The 13,289-nt window shown below is 38.9% G+C and overlaps 1 protein-coding gene across 1 annotated transcript in view; it reads left to right on the forward strand.

Moving 5' to 3' along the window:
- Window positions 1-3,588: 3,588 nt before the first annotated feature.
- The window catches only part of Aifm1 (apoptosis inducing factor mitochondria associated 1), a 39,490-nt gene continuing 29,789 nt past the window's right edge, over window positions 3,589-13,289 (forward strand). Inside the window, exons 1-2 of the mRNA XM_028762599.1 lie at window positions 3,589-3,916; window positions 12,595-12,737. Of these exons, the coding sequence (XP_028618432.1) occupies window positions 3,814-3,916; window positions 12,595-12,737 (246 nt within the window). The 5' untranslated portion in view covers window positions 3,589-3,813. The remainder of the gene's footprint in view (window positions 3,917-12,594; window positions 12,738-13,289) is intronic.

The following is a 13,289-nucleotide window of genomic DNA, read 5'->3' on the forward strand; positions in this document are numbered from 1 at the left end:
AATTGACTGTTTTCTATATAATAGAAATTATTACTTGATCATTTCTTGTAAAATGTCTAATGCCTCTAGTTATCTATACCCATAGAAGAGTAACTGTAATAACAAGATAGGAGGGCTAGCTCAGTTGGCACAATGCCTGCCTCCTGTACAGGCAGGAGGATCAGAGGTTAAAAGTCATCCTTGGCCAGGCAGCGGTGGTGCACGCCTTTAATCCCAGCACTTGTGAGGAAGAGGCAGGTGGATTTCTGAGTTCTAGGCCAGCCTGGTCTACAGAGTGAGTTCTAGGACAGCCAGGGCTACACAGAGAAACCTTGTCTCGGAAAACCAAAAAAAAAAAAAAAAAAAAGTCATCCTTGGCTACCTAGTGAATTTGAAGCCAGCTTGGACTCTAGGAGACTGTCTCAAAAAATGAGGGGAAGTAACTATCAATGTCACATTCTTCATATTCAGTCGAAAGAGGTTGCTGGCAACTTATGGATAGAATTTATACCAACTTAAGCATATATATATGCTTAAAATTATTCCGATGCTTCTGACAAAAAATAATTGTCACTGGCTCTACCTTTGTAAGTTTGAAGTTTTGATTTGTAGAAATATAAATTATAAGATATAAATAAAAATATAATATTTTTATAATATTTCACAATGGGTTCTTATCCTAATGAAATGTTTGCTATCACATTCTTTTGAATTTCTTTGATCAATATTTTACTAGGATAAAATCTAGTTTTTAATTCAAAGGACAGGAGAAATGCCTCTTTGTACCTATTACAAAGAATTATATGTGTTTTGCACTGATTTTTGTTTAATTATGCATTATTAAATTATTTTAGTATAGTCAGTTGTTTCATAATTGCACATAACTATCATAATTTTGATAACATTTTCCAAAGTTTTGTTTATTAGCATACATAATTGACTGTATTAAACCAATTTATGTTTATTATAAACCTTTATTATTAACTTGCTGCTGTTGTTAAGAGATTGGATCTCACTGACCCCAAACTGCTGGGCTCAAGTCCTTCAGTATATTGTGAGTTTCTAGAAATAACAAGAAGCAATATCTATAATATCTCTATAATATAAAATTTATTTATTTTATTCTGGAATTGATATTTTCAATACTCATCCCCCAAAGCAGATTAGATGAAAAATGTCACTCAAAGCCAGGAGGTGGTGGCACAGGCCTTTAATCCCAGCACTCGGGAGGCAGAGGCAGGCAGATCTCTGTGAGTTTGAGGCTAGTCTAGTCTACAGAGCAAGTTCCAGGATAGCCAGGGCTACATGGAGAAAAACCCTTTGTCCAAAAATAAAAGTCACTCATGAGGGCTGGAAATATGTCTCAGTGGTTGTTCTTACAGATGACTGAGGTTTAATTTTTTGCATCTACATAGCCAGCTATACATAACTGAGATTATGAGGGCACCACAAATGCAAGCAAAACAGTCATACACATAAGATAAATCTTAAAACTGTTACACCTTAACGTTTTGGGGCTTTGGGGGGCTGTCTTTTGCTGGTTTTTTTTTATTAATTTTTATTTACACGAGTACATTGCAACTGTCTTCAGACACACCAGAAGAGGACATTGGATCCATTATAGATGGTTGTGAGTCACCATGTGGTTGCTGGGAATTGAACTCAGGACCTCTGGAAAATCATCCAGTGCTCTTAACCACTGAGCCATCTCTCTAGCCCCACCACTAGAGACAGAGTCTCTCTATGTGGTCCTGGCTGGCTTCCAACTCACAGAAATTCTCCTGTATCTGTCCCCCTAGTGTTGTGATTAAAGGCATATTAAAGGCATATGCCTGCCTCTCTCTCTCTCTCTCTCTCTCTCTCTCTCTCTCTCTCTCTTTTTCTCTCTCTCTCTCACCGAGTCTAGGTGTTTTGTAACCCCAGCTTTCCCCCAACTCACTAAATAGCTGAGGATGACCTTGAACTCCTGATCCTCCTATCTCTACCTCCCACTGTCATTATAGGTAGGCTTCATTACTTGCAATTTTAAACACTGATCTAATCTGCTGAACAGATAATGAAACTTTGTGGATTTTCATGCACTGAATCCTGCTTTCTGGGTTAAACTTCCTAAACTGCTTTTGTAATTGTATCCCCTATTCCCTTCCACAAAGATTTAAAAAAAAAAGGAAATTTCATCATTTTCAAAGATTAGGGCCAAATTCATTTGACAGTTCAAGTTCAGGCCCCATTCCACTCGCCGTCTTTATCACTACTTCCTAATACAGCAAATCTTCTGTTATTGTCTCATGAAAACGGACTGAAGTTTATTTCTGATTTTTTTATTTAAAACTATGAAGGGTAGTTGTGTATGGTGCTTCAAACTGAAAAGAGGACCTTGGAGTGTTTAGCCAACATCCTGCCTCTGAGCTATACTCCCAGCCTTTTGGTGGTGTTTTGAAACAGTCTATGTTGCTTGGGTTGGTCTCTCATTTTAATTAAGTTCCATGAACTGAGAAATTAGAGGTTTCCATCCTTAAGTCCAACTGTCTCCAGGCCAGTTGAAGTCATTTACCTTCTGAAATATTTTTCTTTCTCTTTCACTAGTGATCCTGTCCCAAACTCCTTACTGACAGTGGCTGTGTGGTAGGTATCATTTAAATGACTAATAGATCCCATTCTCCCAGATAAACAGTGATCACTTTCCATAATTTTATATGCACAAAAGCCTCTTAAATAGTATTGTTCAATAACACGGGATAGGGCCTTTGCACCACAAAGCCTTGGCTACCTTGATATAAACCAGGCTGGCTTCAAATTTACTTGCTGTCCTCCTGTCTCTGCCTTTGCCTCCCCAGTGCTGGGAGTACAGGTGTTAGTTCACTACACACAGCTTTTGTAAATATTTAATCTGCAATTCAAATCTCCCATAGGAGAGCAAAATACCTACTTTCCCTCAGTTCCCACTCTGTATCTCCCACAACCGCTTAGGATTTCTTTCACAGAAAAATCTGTCAGGCACAAACTTTTTTTTTTTTTTTTTTTTTTTTTTTTTTTTTAGTCAGCTTTCTTTTCTCAAGCTCGAAAGCCATAATAACGCGAGACTATCCCCGGCCCTTGATGCATCATGTGAAAGTGATAACTGAGATATAACATGGGAAGTACACGCCCCACTCCACCCCCAAAAAAATAAATAAATATATAAAAACAAACAAACAAAAAAACCACCGGGCTGCTCAAGATGGAATTTATTCAGGAATCAGGAGGTCGGGTATGATGACTAAGACTTGGGAAGAAAGACTAGAATTGGATCACAGAAAGAGATTCAGAAAGGCTTAAATGCCGGCTAGCTAGTTGCCTAAAACACACAATAACAGAAAGTAAGGTTCTGGGGTCGGTTTTTGTGACGCGCTATCAATTCCCTTTACCTACACAGTGGCAGCACCACCCACTGCCTCCGGGCACAAGTCTCCCTTGCACAGGTTTCCTCCTAAACCGCTCAACCTAATACAGTGCCACTAACTCGTGGAAACTTGAAAATCCGGAGGCGGGGCCCGCGGCTTTGCAGAGCGCGTGGGCAGCTGGACGCATGCGCTGACCTCCTCCTGTGGGACCAATTGCAATGCGGCGCTGAGTATTACGCCTGCGCAGTAGGTGTCCAGCCTCAGTGCCTTTTCCCCGGCTCTAGCGGGCCGGTTTCTCTATCCAATGTCCACTCGGGGCTGGGAGGAGGAGCCTACGTAGTGTGCGTGTGACGGCAGGGGGAGCGGACCCGAGACCGTGCTGTTTGACCCGTTCGACGGTGGGTGAAAAGAAAAGGAAGGAGCCAGAGCTTTCCTGGGAGCGGTCGCCGAAATGTTCCGGTGTGGAGGCCTGGCGGGTGCTTTCAAGCAGAAACTGGTGCCCTTGGTGCGGACGGTGTGCATCCAGAGGCCGAAACAGAGGAACCAGCTTCCAGGTGACTAGCTGACCCGTCCCAGGCAACCCCTTACCCTACTTCAAAGTCCAATGGCCTAGGTGCCATAAGCTTCCCCATCCCTCGCAGAGCTCCCCTGTCCTTCACAAAAACTTTCTTTCACAGCCGCAAGAATTCCAAATTGGCGGGCTATGAACCCAAGAGTTTACAAGCTGAGGAATAGGCACACTTATGCCGGCCTGACCTTCAAGAGATTTGAACCCCAGAAGTCAGCATGAGGCCTTCTCCTGGGAGGCTTTGCGATTTGGGGGATAACAAAACGCTTGGCCAAACCATATTGCCCATCTCTTACCACCTTACTTTTTAAAAAAGCATTGAGGTCAGATGGATATCATTTAGTGGTTGAGACACAGTCACAAGTTTCTCCTGTAAATCAGATTATCTGCTGTCCCTCCCAAAACTCCACGTGAGAGCTGTATATTTGAATGCCCTACGGTGTGGAAACGGTGTTATCACCAGTAAAAACTCAACTGTATACCAGACACCAAGAGAATTAGCTCAGAATCGACTTGAGACGACCAGACAGTTCAGTTCCTGGTGGTCTTACACGCTTCAGTGACCGTTTTTAGAACACACTGTATTTGTTCTCTGGGAAGTTGTCTCATCAAACTTTAGAGCTGGAAGGGATTTTGTGGTAAACACCAACCCACACGTTTTATGGATAATAAATTGAGGAACAGAGAGGTGAAATTACTTGCAGAAGGTCACATAATTAGTAGGTGGAGCTGATGCTACTCTGTCAGTCTCTAGGCCTCTAATCCTATTGCTACACCCCAATCCTACGTCCTAAAGTTTGACCTGAAACAGTTAAGAATGAATTAGCTTCTCTTTCCACTAATTAGTCCACTGTGCTTCCGATATCCATGGGTTTATCTGAGCATGGTTCGAGTCCTCTTCTAACTATACAGCTTTGTGGGAATGAATGACCCCCTTCTCCAAGGTGTATTTTTAAATCATTTTTTTATATCATCATTGTAGAGTAATTACATTTATAATATCAAATGCTACCCTTGAGCCGGTTTTGATGTGCAGATGCCTTTTGTGTAGTTTAGGAATAAGAAGTGGTTCATCCTTAGGACCTTTGCAAATGGCTCCAGTTGGTGGGAATAGTTTGTCTACTTGGTGGGAGTCAAAAATAGTTCTAAATGGATGTTATCTGCTGGGTATGGTGACATATGACTTTAATCCTAGGACTCTGGAGGCAGAGGCAGAAGAGCTCAGTGAGTTCAAGTCCATCCTGGTCTACATAGCAAGTTCTAAGCCAGTTGTGGCTACATAGTTGAGACCCTGTCTCAAAAAAGTGAATGTTATCTCAGTTATCTTTTGGAACTTAAGAATTTCTGCTTTAGAAGAAAAAAGCCACCTCTAGGTTTCCTAAAAATCTAGTGAATATAATTATAATTTCTGTGAGTCCTGTGTGTGGAAATGGTGGTGCTGTATGTAAATTGTGGAGAAATATTTTAAAATTTAGATAACCACTATGTACTTATTTGGCTCAGTACGTAGCTTTTTTTTTTTTTTTTACCAGAATTCTGGTGGCTAACCAAACGTTCTCATCAATTAAATATTCATTTGATTATAATATCAGACCTGTGGAAAAATACAGACTGAAATGCTTTTTCCCCATTGCATGGTTTTGTTTGAAGGGCTCTCCTGTAGAAAATACCACGACTTCCTGACATACCTATCCATCTTTTTGCACACACTTTGTCCATGCACCAGAGTATGCCAGCCATCACCTGCTTTAAAAATGAGTGGGGGTAGGGATACAATTTCCAAAAGAAATTCTGGTAATTTCATTGTAGGAATTAATGTTTTATGGCTCATTTGCCAATTGCCTTTAATCTGATTTCATTTTCACATAGCAGCATCTGCCACATATTTTCACAGAAGTGGGGAAGAGACAAGGTTTATACCACTTTGTCCTACTTTACGCCTCCCCCCGCCCCAATGCTTTGCCAGGTTGTTAGCAATCTTTCTTCTTTGCTTTTATTTTTCTTGTTTTAGTGAACCTTGAGCCTGCATTGAAACTATGCCATCTACATCTCTCACCACTGTTAGGTTTATTTCCATTACACTTAGCCTTTTGTCTTGAAACCTCAGTACCTGCTGTTCTCCATTATTTGGATTTTCTGCCTCTTTCTAGAAATGATGAAAGGTAACTAAGTCACAACTATGTGTCTGCATCTATTACTGGGCAGCAGAAGGGGTTGCTAATAGATATTTTGTGTCCTGTAATATTTTATTTCTTCACTAAACATTATGCTGCCTATTGTGACCAAACAGATCACTTAACTCCCTGACCTAAGGTTCAAATATTTAAATTTTTTTTTAAATTTGGAATCATAGCATCTTTTTTGACAGCGAGTCTATTATGCTGCCCTGATTGTCCTGGAACTAACTGTGTAGACCAGGCTGGCCTCATGGAGGTCTGCCTGGATCCGCCTTCTCAGTGCTGGGATTAATGATATTCACCAATAGCTTGTCTTGAATCTTTGCATCTTTAAAGAAGAAACTGAGCTCCTTGTGGCCTAGAATCCTAGATTGTGGATACAGCCAAATGGCACATTGATATTTTGAAACAAGATCTTGGTATGTATTCCAGTTGTTACAACTCACTGTGTAGCTAAGTCTAATCTTGATTTCATGGTCCTTCCTCTGTCTTAGCCTCTAGAGTTCTTAATTGTAGGTCTGAGCCACTGTGCTTGGTGGCATCTTTTAAAAGCCTAGTTGAGTCTTCTGTACTCAACCTGCCTAGTCAAGGCTTTCCAGAAGAAAATCTTTGACAGGACAACTTTTTCTCTAAGCAGTTAATAAGTTGCGGGTTTTTTTCTAATGTTTTGAGGGAGTTGCTACATGTGTTAACATTTTTCTAGATCATGCTTCTGAAAGTTGCCTAGTTATATGAATTGAGTAAAGGACAAATCCCACTTTTACTCCAGGATCTGCAATAAACTCTGGTTTTTCTCTTTTACCGATTTAAGAATTCAGAAAGACAAACTGAGCAACTCTGGTTCTCTTGTGATTTGTATCAAGGATATTTTCTCATATTCAGAATAAAATAGGTACTTCTCTGTCCTAACCCCAAGAACTGGGAGTTTGACCTATCTGTTCTTGTGTCCCAAGCATTCTGTACAATTTCTGATACATACTGAGTTCTCAGTGAAGGCCTTCTTTTTTTTCTTTTCTCCTTTTTTTTCTTGTTATCCAAAGCATTTTTTCTTTTGTGCTTCTTGTAAGAATGATTCATATGGTACTATAGTTAATCATTCTTTTTTATTAATTTTATTTCTTTACAGTCCAGTCATTGCCCCCTCCAAGTCCCCACTCCCATAGTTCCTCATCCTATTCCTCCTCCCCCTGCCTCCAAAAGGATGCCCCCACCACCAGACCTCCCTCCTCCCTGGGGCCTCAAGTCTTCCAAGGTTTAGGTGAATCTTCTCCCATCGAGGCCAGACTAGGCCTCAGACCAGCCTGTGTATGCTGCCTAGTTGGTGGCTCAGTGTCTCAGAGATCTCAGAGAATAGTTATCATTCTTATTCTTCTAAAATTCCAGCAAGACTTGATAATTTTTCAAAGGCTGATAAAATTAAGTAGCTGATGCATTCTTTGCAGAAAGATATTTAGCTACATTAGGTACTTTGCATAGACTGTTTTATCCATGCTGAAAAAATTAATTTGATGTTTAGGAATCAAGTTTTAAGAGCATATAGACTAAAAAAAAAAAAAAGAGCATATAGACTTCTTAATGATTTGGGATTACTAAGTGTCTCAGTTTTTTAATGTGTTTCTAGAAAAGGCTGGGAGTGTGGATAATAGAAATATTTGAAGCCTCCAAAAATGAGCTTGCTGGCTAAAGTATTACTCTAGTGATACTCTGTGGTACTTAAATTTACCAATTTCTTTCTACTAAGCAACATGAAATTAATGAGATCTGGTTAGAAACCTTCTCAAAGAATTTTTTAATGTTTAGTCAATGCCAGAGTCATGGTTTATACCTGTAATCTCAGTAGGAGGAGGATTGCCAAGATTTTGAGGCTAGCCTGTGCTACGTAGTGAGTTACAACCCTGCCCAGTCTATAATGTGAAAACATGTCTCAAACAAAACAAATAGAAATGAGTGTCTAGTCCAAGTACTGGGGAGGCTTAGATAGGGGGATTATGAGTTCGAAGCAAGTCAGGACTACATAGCAAATTCTCATATCCGAAAGAAAATGACAAAAATTTGGTAAATATCAATCAAATTAGAAAAAATTTCTGTTTCTCTTTCATTATTTAGCAGCATATATTAAACCAGGACCAAGTGGGTTAATGCCAGCACTCTGGATATTGAGACAGACAGATTTCTGAGTTCAGGGCCAGCCTGATCTACATAGCAAGTTCTGGGCCAGTCAGGACTATATAGTGAGACCCTCACTCTTAAAATATTATTTCCTACAGTGTATCAGGGAAGTTAGATAAGGATAGTTTGAGTTATTGGAAATTGCATTTTAAGTGTACATACAAAATAATTTCTGTTGCTGTAGAAAAACAAAAACAACTAACTGGTACAGTAATGAGAGTAAACTGCCTTCTCAGAAGGCAAGTGGAGAGGCATTCAGTTGTAGTCGACCATTCCCTTGATTCCCTAAAACTGTAAAACTACAGGGAGAAGGCAGAGGAATAGTTTCATAGATCAAAATGGAGGACAATCCCAGTGGTTTCAGAGACTGACTCTGCAGAATTACCAGGTTGATCCTAGCTAACCTGAACAACATAAAAAGACCCTGCCTCAAAAAAAGAAAAAGAAATGAGATAAATTTAGGAGTTTTATTTTTATAATTGACTATTACTTCTAAAAATTAAACCATTTTATTTCATGACAACAAAGAGTTCTAAGCCAGATAAGAAAAAAGAAGAGTAAAGAAAAATGTATTTCCTTTCCTAGAGAGTGTAGGTATAAAGACTCTTATTTATATTTCAGAAATTAAAATAAGACTATCATGTTCATGTAACCCACATCCCAGTATGAAATTTCTGCATTGGAAAGAGGCTACCTAGAATATTGTTTTAGATTTATTTCCTTTAACTTTATGAGTGTTTTGCTCCTAATTACATTTTTTAAGTACCACAATATAATTTCTCTTTGAAGTATTGATGGATTTGAGTTTAGATTGCTGCCCTTTCCAATGCTGGGTATATGTCCTGTATACTTAAATCTGTTCAGAGTTCAAAAATGCTTATGCTCCCAAGAACTGTAATAAGATACTGCAGACCTGTATTAGGCTTGTTAGCCCTTTGTGCCCTGACACACTGAAAGAAAAGGGAAAGTGTTTCATTTTCCTATCTCTGTAAGTTTATGTAGGATACTACTACCAAAGCCTTTTCTTTTTTAATTAAACACTATTGGAGATAGACCCTAGGATTTTTGCACATGCTAGGTAAGTACCCTGTCTTGGAGATGTGTCCCCAGCCCCTTTTAAAAAAATTTTTGTTTTTGGTTTTTCGAGACAGGGTTTCTCTGTATAGCTCTGGCTGTCCTGGAACTCACTCTGTAGACCAGGCTGGCCTCGAACTCAGAAATTGGCCTGCCTCTGCCTCCCAAGTGCTAGGATTAAAGGCGTGCGCCACCACCGCCCGACAAAATTTTTTTTAAAAAAAACAGGTCTCACTAAATTGACTTGGCTGGTTTTGAACTCACTCTGTATCCCAGGAAGGCCTTGGATTTATGAATTTAACTCAGTCTCATGAATAGCTAAGATTGCAAGCCTGATCCACCAGGCCTGGCTCTTTGTTTGTATGCTTGGTTTGTGTGTTTGGTTTTGTTTTGTTTTTCTTAAGACCGTGACTCACCTTGTAGCTCTGGTTAATGTTCGAACTAGGTTAGGTTTCCCTGCCTTTGCCTTTTGGGTGATAGGATGAAAGGCCCAGCCTCTGTTTGTCCTTTAAAGCCTAGTCAGGGTAAGAACTCATCTATCAGCCTTTAGACCTGTGGGTTTTCCAAGTAGTGTCCCGCTTACAAGGACATCATCACTCAGGACCTTGTTAGAAATGGAGACAAGTACCCCATGTGGTATCCCAAGCCTGGAATTCTAGTACTAGTCAGGCTAAGAGAGGAGGAGCCCCCTGAGCTGCCTAGAGAGACTCTGTCTCACAAAATGAAAGAAGGCCAGTGAATGGCTTTATCAGTTCCAGGCACTTGTTACCAAGCTGAAAGACCTGCATCCAGTGCTTAGAACCCACAATAGAAAGAGATAACTCAGTCCTACAAGTGTGCTCTGAAATCTTTGTCTAGTTGTACACATACACACACACACAAACTAAATAATGTAATTTTAAAAACAAAGCACAACATGCTATTAACATTAAATGCAAATTATTAGGCCCTATCCAGAACTACCAGGTCAAAAGTCCTAGGGACAGGGCCTGATCAGTGACCACCTAACAAAAATGTCAGGGAATTTTGACATAGTTTGAAGTTTTAGGAACCACCACTGTCTTTTAAAGTATAGAACAGAGTTTATTTAAAGCATGGGAAGGGGAGTTGAGAAGGGAGTAGAGACAGGGAAAGGGAGAGAGAGGGAGAGAGGGAGAGAGGGAGAGAGGGAGAGAGGGAGAGAGAGAGAGAGAGAGAGAGAGAGAGAGAGAGAGAGAGAGAAAAGAGGATAGAGAGAGAGGAACCACCACTCTAGATCAAAGTGTACATACTACTACTACTCAGCCAGACGGGATCAGATAGTTCGTCCACAAGTGAAGTAGATTTTACTTTTTGTTGTTGATGTATTTTATTTTTTGAGAGAGTCTCACTCTGTAGCTTGAGTTGGCCTACAACCACTATATAGTCTGTCCTGTCTTTCAATTTAGGATTATCCAGCCTCACCCTCTCAAGTCCTAGAATTGAAATTGCAGGCATGACCTTCCCCCATGCCAAGGCTTTATTTATTCATTTATTTTTAGATTTTTTTAGGTATTTTTGAGCCATTGTCACACTGTAATCTAGGCTGGCCTCAAATCTGCAGCAAGCCTCCTGCCTCAGCCTCCGTAGTGCTAAGATTATAGGTGTGAGCTACCATACACAGTGTTTATATATTTTTAAATGGCAAAGAAAACCTTAGTAATAAACAATATTATAATACTTAATGATTATTTAAAACTTAGATTTTAGTGGCTATAAATAAAGTTTTATTAGAACATAGACCTGTGTATTTATGGGGCTACTTTCATGCCCAACAGAATTTATTGTTACAGAGACCAGACTGCTCACAAAGCTGAAAATAAAATCACCATTCTAAATTAGTAGTGAACACCCATATGAAATAATCTGAGAAGGTTCTTAGGACAGGCCTCATCTGAAAATGTCAGTATCCACTGGGAAAAAAAGAAATCTGGAAATGTTTCACATTTTCATGTTCATATTATGTTATGGTTATATGATTATTACTTAGCATTACTTAGTTATATATAAAAATGACTGTATTATCTTGAAAGACAAGCCATAAAATATTGGCCAACACTTTAATTTTGTCATTCTGGAATATATGTTAAGTTCTTCAATTATTTGTGAGAGATTAAGTTCATTATGAATTTTTTGTTATGACTTCCTTCTGATATTTAATGTTTCTTTCTTCTAGGACCCATTACTTTTCACACAAGACAGAACTGTGTGTTCCAGGGTTGTAATTAAGCAAGGTTTGAGCCTGGTAGATTGTTTATGAAATGGGTATCATAAATGGGTATCATAATGTCCCAGCTAGCCTGTGGTCAATTTTGTATATTTTTTGCCTTCTGTATCTGTTGGTTCTACATCCATGGATTCAGCCAACCATTAAGCATTTTTAAGCCAGACATGATGATGTACGCTTTAATCCCATCACTTGGGAGGCAGAGGCAGGCTACTTAGCAAGCTCCAGACCAGCCAGGCTATTTGTGAGGCCCTGTTCAAAAAAACAAAAAACAATAAAAATAAATAAATAAATAAATAAATAAATTTCCATACTGAACATGTACAAGCTTTCTTTATCTTTTATTTTCTGGTTGTTTTCAACTAAGCAATATAGTATAGCAGCTACTCACATTGTATTAGTGACTATAAGTAATTCAGAGATGGTTTGAAGTATATGTGATAATAAGCATAGGTTTATGCATATTCCACACCATATTCTATAAGGGACTTGAGCATATGTGAATTTTGGTTCCTTCTGGAGATTTGGAATCAAAGCCCCACAGATACTGAGGGATGGCTGTTTACTAAATAGGTTATCTCAGTGTTTACTGCATTGTAAAGATTTGTTGAACTGCTCTTTTGTTGTTGTTGTTGTTGTTGTTAACCAATTTCCTGGGAGCTGTGAATGTTCTCATTGAATAACATTTAAATTGTATTCTTAAGAACTCTAATAGATTAGCTGGGTATGGTAGTTTAGGTGTAGTATTATTACAAGTTTGATATCAGCTTGGGCTATAAAGCACAACTCTGCCTCAAAAAAGAAGTCTGATAGCCAAAGATTGTACATAAATATCTGTAGTATTTATGTGTGCAGTTTTGTTTATATTTTTCTTGGTCATAAAACAGTGAACATCATGTACCAAGGTATAATTTTTTATTTGTATAATACATTGATATTTAATAATAAACATGTGTTAACTATTCTGTTTGTGTGTGTTAACAAATTGTGTTCCTTTAGGCAACTTGTTCCAGCAATGGCGTGTTCCTCTAGAACTCCAGATGGCAAGACAAATGGCTAGCTCTGGTTCATCTGGGGGCAAAATGGATAATACTGTGTTAGTCCTTATTGTGGGCTTATCAACAATAGGAGCTGGTGCATATGTAAGTAAAAAAGCAGCTTGTGTAGAAAAGCTGCCAGACAGCTCCCATTGATCAACCCAGTACTCTGCTCTAAAACTTTTGCAACTAATTCTGCTTTCTCCTGTAGGAAAAATTTCAAAGGCCTTCTTTAAAGTGTTTATGGGAGCCCATGTGGGGAATGACTGATACTACTCTCGTGTTGACTGATTTTTCTTCTTTTTACTTGTCTTTTTATTCTTTGCATGAAAACTGCTGTGTTTCCTTAGTCTTGACTAACCCACAAAATTACGCTTGTTCTCTTGACTGTGATGAAGTAACCTGTAAACAAAGTCAAAATTCACTGCAGCTCCTAAGCACAATATTTGATTTTAATTTGTCAATTTGTAAAAGATATTTTTTTTCTTAGCTTGAGTTTAAATGAACAGCTTTCAAAAAAATATTCTAAACATACCTAAAAGGAAAACTAAATCCCTGGATCCTACTCAAAGACCAAGTTATAGAAATGGGCCTAGTATCCCCAGTTGTAGAATGGCATTTTGGAGAGTACAAGTACATCTCCTTAAATGACCTGAT

Source organism: Grammomys surdaster, unplaced genomic scaffold, assembly GCF_004785775.1.
Source record: "Grammomys surdaster isolate TR1022 unplaced genomic scaffold, NIH_TR_1.0 60, whole genome shotgun sequence".
Taxonomy (NCBI): Eukaryota; Metazoa; Chordata; class Mammalia; order Rodentia; family Muridae; genus Grammomys; species Grammomys surdaster.